General features: G+C 50.4%; 1 protein-coding gene across 1 annotated transcript in view; it reads left to right on the top strand.

Moving 5' to 3' along the window:
- LOC121036647 (splicing factor, proline- and glutamine-rich-like) overlaps positions 1–19905 on the top strand; it is a 28416-nt gene continuing 8511 nt past the window's right edge. Inside the window, exons 1-3 of the mRNA XM_040485062.1 lie at positions 1–149; positions 4116–4341; positions 5806–5901. Of these exons, the coding sequence (XP_040340996.1) occupies positions 1–149; positions 4116–4341; positions 5806–5901 (471 nt within the window). The remainder of the gene's footprint in view (positions 150–4115; positions 4342–5805; positions 5902–19905) is intronic.

The raw sequence follows: 19905 nt of genomic DNA, 5'->3' as shown, positions 1-19905 counted from the left end.
ATGCCAGTGCCCGATTCTCGGTCCTGGCTGCCAGATGCTACAGGGCCCGCCAGCAACCCTTACTTCCAAGGGAAACCTGGCACAGGGACGAGCCACCCAGAACCCTCCCCAGCACCCTCCTTTCCCCCTGTTGGCAACTGCACCTTCGGGTGCCATTCCCTGAGCGTCCTGTGGGAGGGCACCACACCTGTTAGCAGCAGCAGGGATGGGGGGAGCTCTGAGCCGAGTCAGATGGGACAGTGTGGGACAGCACCAAACTGGGGACCCGTCACTCGTTGCCCCCACATTCACACACACGTACGCATGTATCCACACATACACAAATGTGCACACACGAACACACATGTGGGCACACACACACATGCATGCCCAGAGAGGCAAAGGAAGTTGCCTGATGCCAGCCTTCTGCCTCGTGGTTCCAGTTTGCTCTTTTAACTCAGGCTGCCCTAAGAGGGGCCCTGTGGCTGCCAGCTGCCCTCCATCTGAGAATCAGGACCCTGGTGGCCGAGAGAGATGATTATAAGGGTGATTAGGTGCTCTTTTTTTGGAGTGTCATTGACCTGGTGACACGGGATAGCCATTGTGAAGGGGGGGGGGCAGGGAAAGGGATCGTCACTCTCTTTCCTTCCCCAGCACCAGAATGCAACCCAGAGGTCCTGAGTGAATGCCTCTTTCCCCTGATGAGGGTGGCACTGTGGCTTGGCAATCAGAATCTTTGGCTCTGGACTCCAATGACCCTGGGCAGAGCCAGGATTCCTCCCTTCTGGCTGTGGGATTGTGGGCAGGTCGCTTCACTCTGTTGAAGCTCAGTCCTGAACTTGTACCGAGATGAACACACTCCCTTCACAGTGTTTGGATGGTGGGCCAGGCCAGGGTCCAGGGAGCGGCAGCTGGGGTGGTCAATGCTTGTTCCTGAAAGTGCCACGCAAGGCAAAGCTGTGCTGTGTCCGGACCACTTGGGCCTGCCTCACAGCCCTGGGTAAACCGAGCTCCAGTCCAGGCACTGCTTCACCAGCTGGATGACCTTGAGTGTGCCCCCCTCCAGCCTCAGCATCCCCAGCCCCTAAAGACATACCAATCTGAGGGGCAGATGGGGCTAGAATGACCGCTCAGGTGGGAAGGGCCTTGCACATCACAAAGCGTGTGTCCCTTTTGAGGATGCAGGTGTGGGGTGCAGGTACCCATGGCCCCCCTCCATGGGACCTGGTCCTTCTGCACCCAGAGCCAGCATCCTGGCCTCGAGCTGGGCTGAGGGTTGCATGTCCCCCCGCAGAGGGAAGAGCCATGTTGGTTGGGGGGACCTCTCCGAGCCCTGCGCCCGCCCTCTGCAGGCCTCTGGAGCTTCCAGGTTGGAGAGCTCTCGCTCGGGCAGTCCGAGGCCCCTTTGAAGCTGGGAAGTTTGTACTGAAGGGGCAAAGGCAGTGCGGATTCAAAGCATCTCTCTTGGCCCTTAATTACCCTTCTTCACCCATAGGTGGAATTTCCACTCAAAGAGCGAAAGAAAGGCACCCGCGCTGCCGCTGGGGACCGGGCTTCCCTGCTGCCTTTGTGTGGCAGCCGCCAACGCAGCGGTGGCACACAGCTCGGGTTTCTGATTTTAATGATTTCCTGAATTCATTCTGTTTCCTACCTCGGGGAAAGGAGGAGAGGTGATCCTCTTGAAAATTCACATAATTGCTTTTATTTGATTTTTATTAAAATGCATTCAGGAATAATGTGATTGCCCCCTTTATTACGTTGTTCATCAATCTGGCATGGGGAATCAGCTTGGAGAGACAGCGGGTACAGGAGCCTGGTGTGCGGCGGGGAGCAGGCACAGCCCCGGGGGCTCCAGGGCTCGCCCTGCACTGGCCAAGTTGTGCTGGGGGAGCCGCAGTCCTCCGCGGCTGCCGTCCGGGAAGGTGAGCTGACGACCCCGCTAGCCCGCTGCACGGCTCGTGGCAGGAACCAAAAGTGGAGCGCCGTAGTCCTCCCCAGCCCAACCCCTCCTCCCTGGCTCTGTCTCTTCCCACCTCTGCGTCCCTAGAGCCTGAGAGGGGTGGTGGCTTGAAGTCTGAGCATCGCTTGCCCCCAACCTCCTCCCCTGCACGCCCCCCACCCCCACTGACTCCGGCTCTTATCGGAGCCACCGTGCTGGGTTTGCCGTCTGCTGGCACCGGGCCCCTAGTCCAGCTTCCCGTGGCCCACCCGGTCGTGCCACTCCCCTGCTCGGAAACCTTGGTGGCTGGCGAAGACCCCTTTCTTGCCAGGGCTATTGGCTTCGGGCCCTTTGCATGCAGTGGAAAGAACCCAGGCCTCTTGTCAGACCCGGTTGCCTTCCTTGCTCTGCGTTATGCAGCGGCATCCTGGGCAAGACATTCCTATCCAAGTGTCAGCTTAGTGCTTAAGGCAACATCTTCTGGACAGAAGCCCTAAGAATGGAGGACAGGGGACAAGTACAGGGAGTGTATAACTCCTACGGCACGTGTGTGGCGGGGGGAGGAATCACGTGACTTGACCTAGCAAGAGGGAGTAGCAAATTCGTGGGGAGAGAGTGGTCTCTGAGCCCACAGACCAGCTGGAGTGGCCACTGTGACACTGACAGCATCTCCCTCCAATCTTCTCGCCTTCATCCCCTGTGGCCCCTCTCCTCCTTCCGGTGGGTGGTTCTGGATGAGACTGGACTGGAGCTTTCAGCCCAGCAGCCGGTAATAGCGGGGCCTACCCCTCTTCCTGCCCTCGCTTGCCTTAGAGCCCTCCGTTAGCAGATGAGGCGACAGAGGCCCAGAGAGGGTCAGTGAATGGTTGAGGTTGGCCCAGCTAGGAAGTGTGAGGTCTCTCGGGCACGAGAAACTAGGAAGGGTTGGCAACCCAGGCCACCCCGGAAGCTGTTGGTGAGATGCTTTGAGGGGAAGGTGTCTGGCAGGTGGCAGTGCCCCGTGCCCTGGAGCGTGGGAGGGGACCAGGGCTGTCCACTCGGCCTCCGGTTGGTCTCTCCGGGGTGGTCTGCCTCCGCTGGGGCAGGCTGCGTGGGGAGTCAGGGAAGTGTGGGGGGAACGTGTAGACATCCACTTGGGGAGCCCCCTGGGGGCTTTTGATTTCTGTGAAAAGCCCATCTTCACTTAAAAAACAAAACAAAACAAAACAGACAGACCTTTGTTGTCTATTGTGGTTTTCTTTTTTATGTGTTTGTTTAGATGCAAATCGCTTGGCAGTGGATGTGGCCAGGGGAATTCAGAGAGCAGAGGCAGTAGATTTAGAAATGCCACTGTGGGGCCCTTGAGGGCCAGTCTGGCTCCTCTGTCTATCTGAGGGCTCAGTACAGGGCCTGGTGCACTGCTTTCTCCACGGGCTGGCCTCCCGGTCCGTGCTGCAGCCGTTACCCCCACCGGCCTGCCCTCCCCGGTTAGCCTCTCTGCTTGCCAGGCGCCTCCTGTGAGGCCCGTGCCAAGTCAAGTCTCCCGGTATCTGCACCCCTCTGGGTTCCTGAGGCCTGCTGGCCTCCCTGGGACAGGTGCACACCCGGTCTCTCTAGTCGGGCCGTGAGTCTGCCCAGGAGGGCGGGCCCCCTCTCAGTCATGGAAAGCACTGTGCAGGAAGCTGGGAATGACCGCTAGAGTCTCAGCAGGGGAAACCCCAGTCTTGAGGGGTAGAGGGTGACCAATGGTTTCCTGAGGACTGAGGCGTTTCCTGGGCTGCAGACTTTCAGTGCTAAACTCGACAGTCTTGGTCACCCCAGATAAAGCCACTCGCTCCGGGCCACACAGCAAGTGCGTGCTTTGGAGCCTCTCAATTCCCAGGGCCAGCCCCACGTCCTGATGCTATTACCAGAGACAGTCAGTGCCTCTATTTGGGTGAGGGGGACACAGGCCCGCTGGGCCAGAGACTGGCCCAAGGCCATGGGTGAGTCAGCTGCAGAGCTAGACAAAGGGGCCTTCCAACCTTGGAGCCTCTGGCTGGTTCCCATGCCCAGGCCCACGACTTCTCTCAGAGCAACTTGGGGTGGGAGCCAGAGCTCAGAGCAGGGCAGACACCCCAGGAAACCCAGGAAACAGCCAACAGCAGGGGCGTGCAGGGCTCGATGAGCCTTGGAACCCTGTGGTCTGCGTGCCTGGCCGCACTGGGGGCCACCGCAGAACCCTGCCCCCAGCTCAGCAAATTGCAGGGGTTGAGCAGGGCCGTGCCCCCGGTGCCTCCCCCGCTGCTGGGGCCGGCCCCGGTGAGCAGGACTCCCTTATCAGATCTCCGTTTCTCCCCTCCTGGTGCCGCCTCTGCCTGGCCTCCGCCCCCACCCTGAGCCCTTTCCTCTGTAGCGGAGCTCCTTCCCCGCCACCAGCATCAAGCACAGAGCAGCGCCCCGAGGTTGGTTTCTGTTGCTTTAAAAAAGTTTCCACTTGGTGTGAGGGGGTGAGGGGTTGTTTGCCGGGCCTGCAAAGCCCCACTGTGGGCTGCAGCTGGGGGGAGCGGTGACGGTAGATTTGGGGCCTGCAAAGGCTGCGCCCACGACCCTGAGCCTCTGGATCCCGTGCAAAAGGCAAGGGGTGTGGAAGAAACACCTGGTGTGTGTGCAGCTCCAGCCTGGGCAGCGCCCACTCTCTGCTCACTCCCACGGGAACCTGCGAGGTCAGCGAGGTGAGGGATTTACTATCCGTTTCCCACAGCAGGCCGCTGGGGCCCGGGGCCTCCGGACTCGTGGTCTGGGCTCTGCCCACAGCCTCGTGCTGCCTTCAGAGCCCGCCATTCAACCTTCTCCTTCCTTAACTGCCGGGGGCCAGACTCTCCTCAGCCAAGGGGCACAGCTTTGTGGAACTCCTGCTCTAGGCTTGTGGCCCCTCTGGGGAGAGTAAATGAACTCTATCCAAGTCACCAGGGCTGGATTCGAATTTCGGGTCCCCTTGCCGTGTGACCTCTGGCAAGTCACTTTGCCTCTCTGATGGCTTTGCTATCAAACGAGAAGGTTGGAGGAATCCCAGAGAGAGCCTGATGGATTCGGAAGGCTGCCACGCAGGGGGCTGGGGTCTCTCTGTCTGTTTAACAAGGGCCTCACAAAGTTTCAGTTGTCAGTTTGGGGAGCTGGCTGGGGTGACAGGGAGCTATACTGAAGGTGGGGGAGCAAGGGAGTGCCATGATTAAGACCATGTTCCAGAAGGGTCACGTAGGCAGCAGAGTAGAGGAATATTACAAGGGGGATGTAGAAGCTGGGAGGCTGTCGAAGGGGTGCTTTGGCTCCATTTTCAGAAAAAGAAGGTTACCCCGCTCTCCCCTCTAAGAATCACGGGAGACCAGACCATCCCACCTGGCCAGGCACCAGACTGTGGCCCAGGACTGGTTCCCTGCCCTTGGCCTTCTCCCATGTTCAGCTGTCATGCCCCGTGGGAGGAGGAGCAGGGGTCTTGAACCCCAGCCCCCCCCCCCCCCAACATCCAGGTGTGAAATGGGCTTCCTCCTCTTCCCAGTGGCCCCCGTGTCCCTGAGAAGTGCAGGCCCATTTGAGGGCCGTGGTTTCTGTTTCTCACCAACCTCCGTCCCCGGGATTTCCTACCTCTTGCTTCAAGCCTCCTGACACCCCCCCAGCCCTGGAGACAACTCTCTCCAACCCCTCACCTTACAGGTGAAGAACTCCCCCCAGAGCAGGGCAGTAGCTGGTACAGCTGGTCTGTTCTTTCCCTGCCGCACCTCTACCTTCTCCCAGAACAGGGCAGGGAAGCTCAGAATGCAGGGGACTCAGTGGGGTGTGTGTGTGGGGGGGGGCATCTCCTTTTGTGGAAGAAGCGCCTTGTGTGTAAAGCGAATAATTCCCCCGACCCGCGCCTCTCTGTGTCACAGGCTTTCTTAAAGATGAGCCACCCTCGGCCACCTGTGCTGGGTTTCCCTGGGGATAAGCCACAGCTGAGAGTAGCAGAGGAGGCCAGGACGCTTGAGGTAACCCTACTGTTCCCCTCCTCCTGAAATTTGTTGGATGGGGGGTGTCTCAGCCTGCTCAGGCCGCTGTCACAGACTACCACCATCGAGGTGGCTTCAACATTTCTCTCTCATCACCCTGGAGGCTGTGAGGCCAAGATCAAGGTACCTGCAGACGCGGTGTCTGGTGAGGGCCTGCTTCCTGGTTCACTGTTGGCTGCTTTCTGTCTGAGTCCTCACCAGGGGGAAGGAGCTGTCTGGGGGTCTCCTTTGTAAGCCACCAATCCCACCATGCTCCTCCCTCGGGGCCTCCTCCCCTCCTAACACCATCACCTCAAGGGTTAGGATTCCACATAGGAACCTGGGGGGACACAGACATTCGGACCGGAGCAATCTCGCTCTCCCGAAGGTTCTTGAATGGCAGGAGCATAGTGGGTCTCACAATGGCCATTTCCCAGACAGGCAGACCGAGGCCCAAACACCTAGGCTTCCTTGTTCATATACAGAGGCTGATGTTCTGGACTTTGGTCAAGAGCAAACGTTCTCCTCTGCCAGCTTCTGAGGCAGCCCTCGGCTGCCACCCCTGCTGCCCTTAATTCCTGGCCAGCATGGAGTCTCTTGCACAGGGGGAGGGACGCTATTCCTCACCAGCCCTGTGCTGTTCCTGCAATGCTGGGTGCCTTTACTGCCCACATGCCCACCCCTGTCATGAAAATACTTCTCCAATTAGTTCTAATGTTAGCTCTCGTTAGGACCCACATCACCTACAAGGCTGGCCACAAGACACCCCGGGAACGCACCTGCCTCACCCTCTCTCCTGGTGGCAGAGACCTCCAGGGCCTCCGGGGCCTCGGGGACAGGGAAGCGGTCCTTGCTGGAATTCTCGGGGACCCTGCTTTCCTGTGTGACATTCTCCACGGCTCTTAGCCTCTCTGGGCCTCTCCAACAGCACGTGCAGTGCCTGTCTCGTGGGATTGTAGGGATCAAAGGATAAAGGTGCTGGGGATGGGAAGCCCTTTCAGTGGGCCAGCACGAGGCAGGCAGCTTCTGTATGGCTTTGTTTGGCTTTCACCACAGCCCCAGTTGCCAGACCTAGAATGGGCCTCGTGGCCCCACCTACTGTGCACCTGCCGGATGAGGGGGTTCTGTACAGGAGGATATTCAGATATTACACTGGCTATTCCCCAGCCGACTTGGCTTTTGCAGTCCTTTACCTGGGCGTTTTGGGACGGTAGCAGAAACTGCTCCAAGTCTAGTAATCAATCTAGTTGTCTCAGACTGGATGCTGTAAGGTGACACTGGGGGTCTTAGGCACAGGCCTCGGCACACCTGGGACACCATATATGCAGCCCGTCTAGCTTCATGCCCGGCAAGACACCATAGGACGTCAGGCGCCCCTGGTCTCGGAGCATGAGGGTCTCCCCAGTGCCCAGACAGACTGGGGACCAAGGCCCTGCCCTATTCCTGGGCGTTGTGCGGCCTCTCCCTTCCTGAGGCTGAGGGTGACAGCCTGATGATGATGGAGGTAGGATGGTTAGCATTTAGTTTCTTGAAAGACGGATCTAGAAGGTTTATTTCCCACAGCCATAAATGTCAGTATAGCATCATGGTACTCTTAGCCCCGTTGGACAGATGAGGAAACTGAGGCTCATAGAGTTTGTGATTGTCCAAGGGCATCTTTTTTGGAATGGGTGGGCCAGGGACCCAAATTTCTGCAGCTTTTTGCCTTTTTATGCCTCCTCGACTGTAAGACAGCCCCACCTGGTGGGGGGGGGGTGCTGATGGGACCATCATCCCCACTTGGGTAAGTGCCACAACTGGGAAGTAAGTGAGGACTCCAGTTCTGTACTGGGAGACACCAAGCTCCCCTTTGCCTGGTCCACACTGCCCATGGCCCATCCACCATCCCTCCTTCTGCCTCAGCCCTCTGGGCCCCCTGCTCAGTGGGGAGTTCTCCTCACCAGAGTGCAATAGCCCTGCTCAGTGGCTGAGACTGTTCTGGACCTCCTGAAGCCATGTCTTCATCCCAGAGGGGCAGCAGGCCCTGCCTGCACCTGCCGTGGGCTCGTCCCCACAGGTCTTGGGCCTGAGGAGTGACGTCTTTCGGCTCAGCCTGAGACCCTGTGTGTGGGGTCAAGGGTGGTGTCAGGAGTCCCTGAGTCAAGTCTGGGTTCTGCCAGTGACTGTGTGGCCTTGGACAGTCACTTGCCCTCTCTGGGCCTCGGTTTCCCCATCCTGCAGTTATTAGGGTCCTAGATAGAAGGTTGGCAGGCGTGGAGAAATGAGAAAGGTTATATAGCTCTTCCATTTATGAGCTGTGTGTTCTCAGCCCCGAGCCCTTCAGTTTCCCTCTGGGTAAAGTGGGAATAATGTTCCTTCTGACTTTTAAGAAAAATAACATTTCCTGAATACTTCTAGGGCTTGACCCCATGTTAGAGGCCCCCTGAAGCGTTTTCTCCCATGGAGCCCTCATCACAGTGCTATGAGTCTTGAGTCTGAGCTGGGAGTGGAATGGAATGTCTTATTTTTAGTCTTTTATACATGTCTCTCTGTGGCCCCTCCTGGCCTGGGGATCTAGGGAGGCAGTCATGGACGGCATCATGGAGGACAGGGCACGTGGTCGGAGCCTGGAAGGATTGGGGGACACCCCTTGTCTGCGGGCAGGAGGGGTCGGTGCTCTGGCTTCTGGGAGCACGTGCGCCATCTTGGTTTCCCTGGGGCCCCCGTAGGTAGGAGTTTGAGCTCTGCTTCGGCAGGCCACAGAAGTCAGCCCCAGCTCCTGGTGCCCTGAGCCTCCCTCTGGCTCCTTTGTGCTTGGGAAGGGAGGCCCAGGAGGCCTCTTGTGCTGTTGTGGGAAGAAATAGGAATATCAGTCAGCCTCCTTGCTAGACACGCTCTCACATAGGCCAGGAGACCGGGTTCTTGTCCTGGCTGACTTGCTGTGTGACCTTGTCCAACTGGCCCAGCATCTCTGGGCTTGCAGTTTCCTTTACTCAAATGCAATGCTCCTATAAAGAGTACAACATTTTTTTTTTTTAATTTTTTTTTCCAACATTTATTTATTTTTGGGACAGAGAGAGACAGAGCATGAACGGGGGAGGGGCAGAGAGAGAGGGAGACACAGAATCGGAAACAGGCTCCGGGCTCTGAGCCATCAGCCCAGAGCCTGACGCGGGGCTCGAACTCACGGACCGCGAGATCGTGACCTGGCTGAAGTCGGACGCTTAACCGACTGCGCCACCCAGGCGCCCCGAGTACAACATTTTTTAAAGCACTTACAATATGCCAGGCGCTGAGCCAAGTACTTTACTACTTCTATTAGCTCATTTAATTCTCAAATGCTTTGTGATGGAAGCTCCGTATCATGCCTACCTTCTGGGAAATGGAGGCCCAGAGGGGCTGAATGACCATCTCCAGTCCCCGCAGCCAGTGAGAGGTGAAGACAGGGCTTGCAGCCTGGTGGTCTGCCTGGAGTCCTGGAGCCCTGGAGCTGTGCAGCGTGCATGCAAACGTGCAGACGCAGCAGCTACTGTATCGCTAATGGCGAGGAGACGCAATTAGTGTCTCCACTTTACAAAGAAGGAAATGGAGGCAAGTTGAGGAACTTGGTCAAGACCAGCCAGCTATTCAGTTATGAGCCAGGGCTGGAATCCGGGCAGTCTGACTTCCAAGTCTGTAAGAGACTAACGTGAGTAAATCTCCAGGCACATAGGCGATGGTATACAGTAGGTACTCAATAAATAATCGCTGACTTGAACTGAGAGAGGAAAAACCACGAAAGGGTCAGGTCTTTGGGTTTTATGGTCTTGGCCTTGCCCTGTCCATGGATGGCCTCTGCTAAGGCAGGAGGAAAAGGCAGCCCCAGGGAGGGACCCACGGGAACAGGAACGGGCTGGCATTCAAACTCTTCAGAGGATCCCTTGCCCTTGTAGGTTCCAGGCTCTACCCCTTCCTCATCCCCAAAGTACATTCCATTTCTCCTTCCCACCATTCCTTTGTTAAAAAAAAAAAAGTCAATTTTATTGAGGAATAATTTACAAAACACACACATTTTAACTGTACAGTTCAGTGAGTTTTGACGGACGTAGACAACGTCATAAACATTGCCCCACTCCAGGTAAAGCACCTTTCCAATACCCCTCAAAATATCTTCCCGCTTCTTCCGAAGGGAGTCCCTCTCCCTGCCTCCCACACAGGGAACCGGTGATGTGATTTCTATCGCTATAGATTAGTTCTGTGTGTTCTAGAACTTCTTATAAATGGAACCCAACAGTCTGTGTTCTTTTGTGTACATCTACCCATGCCGTACCTCGTCATTAGTTTGGTCTTTTTATTGCTGAGTGGTATTCCAAGGAGTGGACATCCTGTGGTTCGTTTAGCCATTCACCAGCTGATACATATCTGGGCTGCTTCCAGTTGTAGAATTTTATGACTATAGCTGCTGTGAGCGCGCAAGTACAAATCTGGGCGAACACGTTTCCATTTCTCTTTGGTCAGTGTTTAGCCACGGAACCGCTGGGTTGCATGGTATGTTTTACTTTGTAAGAAGCTCTTTTCCAAAGGGTTTGCACCATTTTGGCCCCCAGCAGTGTATGAGAATTCTACTTGTCCCACATCCTCGCCAACGTATGGCACTGTCAGTTTTTTTTTTTTTTTTTTTTTTTTTTCACTTTTAGCAGTCCGAGTGAGCTTGCATTAGCATCTCTGTTTTCAGTTGCACTTCTGTAATGGCTAACAATGTTGCACACTTTGGGCATCTTTTTGTGCACATGCATCTTCTTTGGTAAAGCGTCTATTTGGATCTTTGGCCCAGTTTTACTGGGTTGTTTGTTTTATTCTTGAGCTGTAAGAACCCCTCCTATAAATTCTGGATACAAGGTTTTTGTTTTTTTTTTTTCTTTTTTTTTTTTTCTGTCAGATGTGTGTATTACAAATATTTTCCCATAGTCAATGGCTTGCCTTTTCACTTTCTTACTGGTATTTTTTGGAGGGCAAAGTTCTTCTTGGCTGATTTATGCTGGCATGTTAGTGCTTTTTATGACTTGTTGAAGGCTTCTTTGCTTGCTAACAGGGTTACAAAGATTTTCTCATAAGTTTTCTTCTGGATATTTATAATTTTAGCTTTTTATGTTTAGATGTATGGTCCAAGTTGAGTTTATTTTTGCAAGTGGTATGAGGTGGAGTTGAAGTCCGTATGGATACCCATTTTTTTTAAGTTTGTTTATTTATTTTGAGAGAGACAGAGAGAGCAAGAGTAGGGGAGGGAGGGAGGGAGAGAGAGAGTGAGAGAGAGAGGGAGAGAGATGGAGAGAGAATTCCAAGCCGGTTTCGGGCACGGTCAGCATGGAGAGCCCAATGCGGGGCTCAAACTCATGAAACCGTGAGATCACGACCTGAGCCCAAACCAAGAGTTGGTCTCTTAAGCTGACTGAGCCAAGTAGGCACCCCACCCATTTGTTTTTATATGCCATATTTGTTACTGTTTCCTGTTGTTTCCCTGTTCTTTGTTCCTGTTTTCGCCTTCCACCCTTTTCCCACCTTTGGTAGTTTTAATTAGCATTTTATATGATTTTGTTTTCTCTCCTCTCTTAGCCTATCAATTATACCTTCTTTTAAAACCCCCTTTTTTAGCAGTTGCCCTAGAGTTTGCAATATACATGTATAATGGATCTGACTCCATTTCCAAATAATGCTACACTGCTTTCACAGCAGTGAAAGTACCTTGTAATTAGCAAAGTAGGTATGCTTAATTCATCCCTCCGGTTCCTTGTATCATTGCTGTCATTAATTTCACCTACTCATAAACTGTAATCATCAATTACATTGTTGCTGTTATGTTGGTCAGCTTGTCATCTGTTAGGTCAAATTAAGAATAAGAAAAATTAAAGTTTCTGTCTTACCTTCACTTATTTCTTCTCTAATGCTTTTCCTTTCTGTATATAGATCTGGGTTTCTGACCTGTATAATTTACCTTTTCTCTGAAGAACTTCTTTTAATATTTCTTGCAAGGCAGGTCTTTTGGCAACAAATTACCTGAATTTTTGTTTATCTGAGAAAGTCTGTCTCCCTTGTTTTTGAAGGATAATTTGGCAGGATAAAGAAATGTAAGTTGCTGATTTTTTTTTTTTTTTTTTACTCTTTCAATAGTTTAATATTTCACTCTGTTCTCTTCTTGCTTGAATGGCTTCCAAGGAGTCTGATATAATTCCTATTCTCGCTCCTTTGTAGATAAGGGTGGGTCCCCCTCCCCAGTTTCAGCTTCTTTTAAGATTCTTTCTTTTTAAATGTTTGCTTGTTTGTTCGTTTAGAGGGGGGCGAGTCAGAGAGAGAGGAGAGGGAGAAAAACTCGGGGCTTGGTCCCACAAACCATGAGGTCATGATCTGAGCCAAAATCAAGAGTAGGTGTTTAATTGACTGAGCCACCCAAGCACCCCACAAGATTTTTTTCTTTATTTTTGATTTTGTGCAGCTCTAGGAATCAATTTTTTGTCCTTTATATCTTATTTGGTGTTCTTTGAACTTTCTGGAATGTGTGGTTTGGTGTATGACATTAATTTTTGGAAAATTTTCATCATTATCACTTCAAATATTTCTTTTTTCCTTTCCTTCCTTCCTTCCTCCCTCCCTTGCTAACTTCCTTCCTTCCTTCTTTCCTCCCTCTCTTCCTTCCTTCCTTCCTTCCTTCCTTCCTTCCTTCCTTCCTTCTTCCTTCCTTCTAGTACTCCCACTACCGATATATTACTCTTTTTGTAGATGTCCTACAGTTCTTGAATATTTTGTTCTTGTTTTTTTTTTTCCAGTATTTTTTTCTTTGCTTTTCAGTTTTGGAGGTTTCTATTGAGATATTGTCAAGATTAGAGCTTTTGTCCTCAGTGGTGTCCAGTCTATCAGTGAGCCCATCAGAGATACTCTTCATTTCTGTTACAGTGTTTTTTAATTTCTACCATTTCTTTTTTATTATTTCTTGGCGTTTTCATCTCTTTGCTTATATTATCTGTTGATTATTTCATGTTCTTACTTTTTACTCTAGAACGCTTATTATATTAATCATGGTCCTTATTATATTAATCAACCTGGTGTGAAAATTCTAATATTCCTGACATGTGTCAGTCTGGTTCTGACGCTTGCTCCGTCTCTTCAAACTTGACTTTTTTTCTTTTCTTTTTTTCTTTTTTCTTTCTTTCTTTTCCTCTTTCTTTCTTTCTTTCTTTCTTTCTTTCTTTCTTTCTTTGCCTTTTAATATGCCTTGTAATTATTTTTGTCGAAAACCAAACTTGATGTACTAAATACATTGGAACCGGGTACTGGTTCCCACAGAGTTTTCTGCTCCAGAAACTTGCGAGTCTTTGTATCTTGCTGTCTATCTCTCTAATCTTTGAGACAATGATTTGCTCCATGAACTCAATTCTGATGGATCTAAGATGGGTAGTTGGTGTTTAGCTTATCTTTTTTCTTGTTAGGGGGATGGCAGTGATGACTTTCAAGCTCCTTATATGTTAGGCTGGAAACTGGATGTCTGCTATCCATTTGTTTTAACACTTTTGTTTGTTTGTTTGTTTATTTATTACAAATATAAACCTTTGGCCACTGAATAGACTTGTCACCTTTGTAAAAAACGAATCAATCGATTACAGGCATGTGGGCCTATTTTGAAATTCTGTTCCATTGATCTATTTGTTTTTCCTTTTACCAATACTATTACTCTATTGACCACTGCACCTGCATAGGAAGTCTTAATATCATAGCTTGATATTCAAAATTTGTTCTTTTTCAAAATTGTTTTGTTATTATAGGTATTTTTCATTTTTGTGTACATCTTAGAATCAGCTTGTCAATTTAAAATTTTTGGGGGGCGCCTGGGTGGCTCAGTCGCTTAAGCGTCTGACTTCGGCTCAGGTCATGATCTCACAGTTCGTGAGTTCGAGCCCCGTGTCAGGCTCTGTGCTGACAGCTCAGAGCCTGGAGCCTGCTTCACATTCTGTGTCTCCCTCTCTCTCTGCCCCTTCCCTGCTCATGCTGTGTCTCTCTCTGTCTCAAAAATAAAGACATTTAAAAAACATTTAAAATTTTTTAAAAAGTCTGCTCTAATTTTCACTGGCTTATCCTTTCCTTGTGATATTTTTGCCTGGTGTTGATATCAGAGTAACGTTGGCCTTGTGAAAAAGTTGGGAAGTGTTTCATTCTCCTTATATTTTGAAAGCATTTATGCTGGATTTGTATTATTTCATATTTAAATGTTTGATAAAAATTTCTATGAAGCCACAGGGGCCTAGAGTTTCCTTCGTGGGAAGGTTTTACGAATTAAGTTTCCATGATAGGTATGAAACTATTTATTTTCTTCTTCTCACTCTGCCAATTTTGGTGATTTGTGTTTTTCAAGGAATTTGATCCCTTCATTTAAGTTGCCAAAGTTATTATCTTAAAGTTTCTCAATATATTCTTTTACCTTTGAAACATCTGTAAGATCTGTAGTGATGAACCCACTTTGATTCCTGATGTTGATCATTTATGTTTCATTTCTTTTTTCTTAATCAGTCTAGCTATTGATTTTTATTGGTCTTTCCAAAAGCATAAGTTTGGTTTCACTGAGTTTCTTCAGTATGTCTATTATCTAGTTAATTGAATTTTGCTGTGTATTATTTCCTTCCTCTACTTACTTTGGTTTTAATTTAGTCTTCTGTTTTAAAACTTCCTTGGGTGATCAATGGTGTGTTGGAGGTCCCTAAGACCACCCCCAGGTTCAATGATTTTCTAGGAGGAATTTCAGGACTCAGCATATAAGTGATATCCATTGCTACGATTTATTACAACGAGTTACAAGGTAAAACTGCAAAGGAAAAGACACGTGATGTGAAGTGTGAAGGAAACCAGCCATAAGCTTCCAAGAGTCTGCTCACAGTGGTTACACAGGATGCAACAATGAGTTGTGACGACACATGTGAAAAGTTGTCTACCAGGGAAGCCCATTAGAGACTCAGTGCCCAGGGTTTTTATTGGTGGTTCTTCATGTAGGCACTTTTTGCCTGGCACATACCAACATTCCAGAGTGCCAGAAAGGAAGAGATGTTCAGCATAAACCATGTTGTTATCAGTTATCAATTGCTTCCTGTGAAATTTTCACTTCATAGATTGCATTCTTCATCTCCTTAAGTTCTGTTTATTTCTTTTTGTGTGTGGTTTCCATTTACCTCTTCATTATATGTATATTTACATATACATGTATACATCTACATGTATACATGTATACATTCCTTCCAATGTATTTATATACATATATATATATATATATCCTTGAATATTTTTATAGTAACTACTTTAATGTCTTTGTTTGCTAATTCCATCACTTCTGTCATCCAGGTTTGTTTCTTTTGGATTATTTTTCTTCTAATCGTGGGTTACATTTTCCTGCTTCCTTGAATGTCTAGCAGTTTTTGTTTGGATGCTGGACATTGTGAAGTTTCATCGCAGGGTAGATGGATTTTGTCGTCTGCCTTAAAGAGCCATAAAAATATTGTTTTGACGGGCAGTCAGTTTACTTGTAGATCAAGTTGCTCTTTTGAGGCTCATTTTTAGCTTTGTTGAGTCAATCAATGAGGCCTCTCTGCTCTGACTGGTTGGAACCCAAAGTCTCCCGGCTCTGTGTGAGCTCTACTAGTTGTCAAACTCATAGGTCCCTGATAGTAATTTTTTCTCTGATAGTTGGTCTTCACATGGCCCTATCAGGTCTCACCCTAGACACACACAGCTTATAATTCATTGTAAGACTATGCGGATTTCTAGAGCTTTCTCTGCTTAGCTCCCTCCTCTCTGGTACTCTGCCCACAACTTCCAGCAGCCAAGGCCTTCCTGTGCTCCAATCTCTGACTCATCAGCTCAGTGAGACTGCTGTGCTCCCCTTGGATTCTCTCTCTCTTTGTTCAGTGATCTGGAACATATCTCCAGTCAGAAAAGAGAGACAATCCTAAAGCTTACCTCTTCTGTTTCCTTTCTCTCAGGAGTCACTGATCTGTGCTTCTATGTGAAAATAGGTGTTTCTTTGTTAAGTTGTCTTTCTTTCTTTCTTTCTTCCTTCCTTCCTTCCTTCCTTCCTTCCTTCCTTCCTTCCTTCCTTCCTTTATGGTGGTAGGGCTGGTTGGATTACCAGTTACTCTGTCATGGCTGGAAATGCACATCATTGACTCCCAGCCCAATGACCATGGTGAGTAGAGATTCACCAGGAAGAGGTGTGGAGAAGGACATCTTCAGAGAAGGGGCTGCACAAGGGACAGTTGTGAGCTTGAGACACGTGTGGGGATGGTGTATGTGTTGTGTGTACGGGGAGGATTATAGGTGAGCAGGGGGACTGGCAGGAATGTATTTGCAAAGGACCTTGAATGGCAGTGTAGGAATTTGTACATTATCCTGGAGGTGTTGAGGAGGTTATGGCTAATTATGGTTATAACTATAATAGCAATAACATGTAACTGATTTATTTTCATGTCATTTCATTTATTTCACGTCACATGCCAGGCAGGTTCTGCTCTCAGATCTTCCCACGGATCATCTCATTTATTCCTCCAGCCAGCTCGTGAAACCCTATGTGTTATTAGGAATTGCCATGTGCCTTTGTGTTTGTCAAGCACTTTACACAACATCTCATTTAATCTTCACAATAACACTAGGTGGTGGGGACTGTACCCGTGCCCGTTGTACAGATCAGGAAACTGATGCTCAGAGAGGGTAAATGACTCGGGGTCACACAGTGAAGAAGTAGCAATTAGGGGCGATTTTCTTTGGGCCATCCAGGTGTCCGTGGCACCCCACTGGCTTCAGACACTGTGAATGCTAGTGCATATGGCTCCTGGGTGGACAGGGGGTGGCCTGGAAGTCAAATGGTAGTATCTATGATAACTTAAAATTATGCCCTCAACTTCTTTGATACCCTTCCCATCACAGGGTGGACTCGATTCCCCACCCCTTCAATATGGGCAAAGCTTTAGCAACTCCCTTCTAATGAACAGAATGCGACAGAGAGGATGCCTGGTAACATTCAAGGCTAGTTTTAAAAAGACAACTCTGCTTCCACTGGACTCGTTCTCTTTTGATACAGGCCTTGGGAGTCCTGATGTGTTTTCTGATTCTATTGTTTTGCCTTTTTGAGTATATCGTAGAAAAGGGATCATCCAGGGTGCGGTCTGGTTTCTTGGCCTCCCATATAGGTCTTGAGGTTCATCCACGTTGCTGTGGGTGTCCGTAGTCTGGTCCTTTTTATTTCTGAGGTGCTTTGTCAACCCGCTGTGGGGCCAACAGCAGTGGCAGCCACTCCAGGGTGGTGGTGGGGGGGGTGGCAAACAAGGCTTCCCGGGGAAGTCAGCGCCCGTAGGAGGTGATGTTTTCCGGCCCTTGGGGAGGGGAGGGTGGGTCTGCCGAGGAACAGCAGTGTGAAGGGCCCTGTGCGAGCACAAGGCACTTTAGAGGAAGGCGCCCAGTGGGAATGCGGGGAGTGGTCAGGTTTGGGGCTGAAGAGGTGGGTCCCAGGGCAGATGGGGAGCGCCCGTAAGTCACATCGATGAGTTTGGCTTCCAGCTTGCAAAGTGATATGATTCGGGTCTCTCTACTGCAGAGGGGAGAGCGGACTGGGTATATAGGTGCAGGTTGGAAGACCAGTGGTGGTGGGGTAAGGGTCCCAGGTCAGGGAAGGTGGTGACCTGAGCTGGGGCAATGGGCAGAGTAGATTTTAGACTGGCCTAGAGAGGGACTTGCGAGGATCTGGTGACTCCTCTTATGTGGGGAGGGGGCAGAACGCAACAAAACTACCTCCCGGATTCGGGACCTGAGCACCTGAATAGATGGTACGCCAGTCTCTGGAAGAGGAGCAAGTAAGGAGCGGGCCATGGTACAGAGATGATGAACAACTACGGAACTGCTGACGTAAAAGCATCAACACGTCTGGCAAGTCCAGCAGGAAGCTGGGTGTTTGGGCCTGTGGAGGGACACGGAGTTGGGGACATTGACACGGGGCGGGGGATGAGTGAAGACTGTGGAAGGTGCAGGGCCCAAGACAGAGATGTGAAGAATGCCAGGATTTAAAGAGGAGGGAAAGAGGTGTACAAGCAAGATGGAAGGAGATGTCCTGGGGAATCAGGTGCAGACCAGCCAGCATGCCGAGGAGTCTCCGGGGAGGGGGCTGCAAGGGGAGGTGGAGGGCACCAGCAGGCGTGCTTCTCAGGCTCAAGTCAGCCACGCTGCCCAGACCAAGGACGGCCAGCCCCTGTTGACCTTAGAGATGTCCCCCTTGGAGGAAGGCAAGCAGCAAAGGCCCGAGCACTGGCTGGTGAGGGGTGGGCAGAAGGGGGTTCAGTTTGAATGCACTTCTCTGTCCCACACTGTGGTCGTGAAGGGGGAGGGGGTGGAATGCTGAGGGGCGTGGGATCGAGGGAGGATTTTAGATGAGGGAAGCTTGCGGACATTAAGTGCCGACACGAGGCAGACAGCAGAGAGGGGTGTTCTGGTTACCTATTACCGAGCAACAAACCACGGCAAACCCAATGCCCTAAAAAAACAACCAGTTATTACCTGTCACAGCTCTTGGACTGGCCGGGCTCAGCTGGTTCACCGGGGGCCGTCGCCACCGTAGGTTTGACCAGAACCCCAAGATGGCTCACTCACGTGGCGGCCGGGAGCTCGGCGGAGGCTGCCAATGGGAACATCTTGCTTCTTCTCCATGTGCCAATGGGAACATCTTGCTTCTTCTCCGTGTGGCCTTTCCACCCTGATTGGGCTCCTCACAGCATAACAGCTGGATCCCAAGAAAGAGTACTTCAAGTACTCCAAACCAGAAGCTGCCCCGTAGGCTGAAATCCAGACTTGGAAGTGACAGGGCTTCACTCCCGCCTCATTCTGTAGGTCAAGCAAGTGACAGTCAGCCCTGACTAAAGGGGTAGAGCCAGAGACTTCCTCTCTTGATGAGAAGAGCTGACAAGAATTTGGGCAATCTTTCATGAAATGTAGGAGAAGGTGAGCCCAGAAGAGAAAAATGGAAGAATCCGTCGAGAGAATGGCAGGGCTTGGGGCCCGCAGCACATGTTGGAGGACCGGCGTTAGAAGAGGGCTTGGAATGGAGTTCTAGAAGGGTACGGCCGCCTTATACTTTATGAAGAAGATCTGAATAGGTCCACCAACCACCAGGTTCTGGGCTGTGTCACCCACTTTGGATTTGCCCCTCCCATCGTGAGATAGGTAGCGGAGCGAGCCTCTCAAGGATGACGCATTGTTGACTACTGACGTGTGGCCTTCATCACTTCTCTCAACGGGCCTGTGAGGTCAGCGTTGTGTTAGCCACCTTACAGGTGAGGCAACGGAGGCTCAGCGAAGTCTGTCTCTCTGAGTGAATGGGCTGATGGTCTGCACGTAAAAGATACCTTACTGTCTCCTCTCTGAGGAATATGTAGATGTCACAACAACTCCTCCGAGGAGGGAACCCGTAATGGACATGGGGTGGTTTGCACCCCAGGAGAGGGGGTGAGGGATTGGGGGGGCATCAGCTCAGACCCTGGCATGCTGAAAGGGTTTTGGGGAGAGGGGTATGGAGGCTGAGACTCTGAGGTCCAAGCCCCTTGGAACGAGAGGAAAAAGATGAAGGAAGGGGTCTTGGCTGCAGAAACCATGGGCAGGTGACCACCATTTCCGCCACCCTAATCATGCACTTGTGATATTAATAAAAGTAATTTATGTCATGTGACTGCTTTTTAACTAGCTGCTTTCAAGTCTTAAGACCGGGATTATAAAAGGCATGCATTTATAAATTATTAGCCCAGAGCTCATAAGCACATATACTTTGGGGAACACTTTGGTAGCACTTTAAATTAATTTATTGTCATTCATTCCAGCTGTCTGTGATGTAAACCTTCAGCTATAAATTTGTACCATCATCTGACACGCCATTAACTAAGGTGCTGCCCAAGCCAGAGCACATAATAAAACATTCGAATACAATTTCTGTAGGGATGTATGTCTCCCCTCTCCTTCTTCTCCCCTTCCCTTCCC

Source organism: Herpailurus yagouaroundi, unplaced genomic scaffold (assembly GCF_014898765.1).
Source record: "Herpailurus yagouaroundi ecotype Mexico unplaced genomic scaffold, PumYag 163, whole genome shotgun sequence".
Lineage (NCBI taxonomy): Eukaryota > Metazoa > Chordata > Mammalia > Carnivora > Felidae > Herpailurus > Herpailurus yagouaroundi.
Note: the sequence above shows the minus strand (reverse complement) of the source record. Positions and strands in the feature narration are given on the sequence as shown.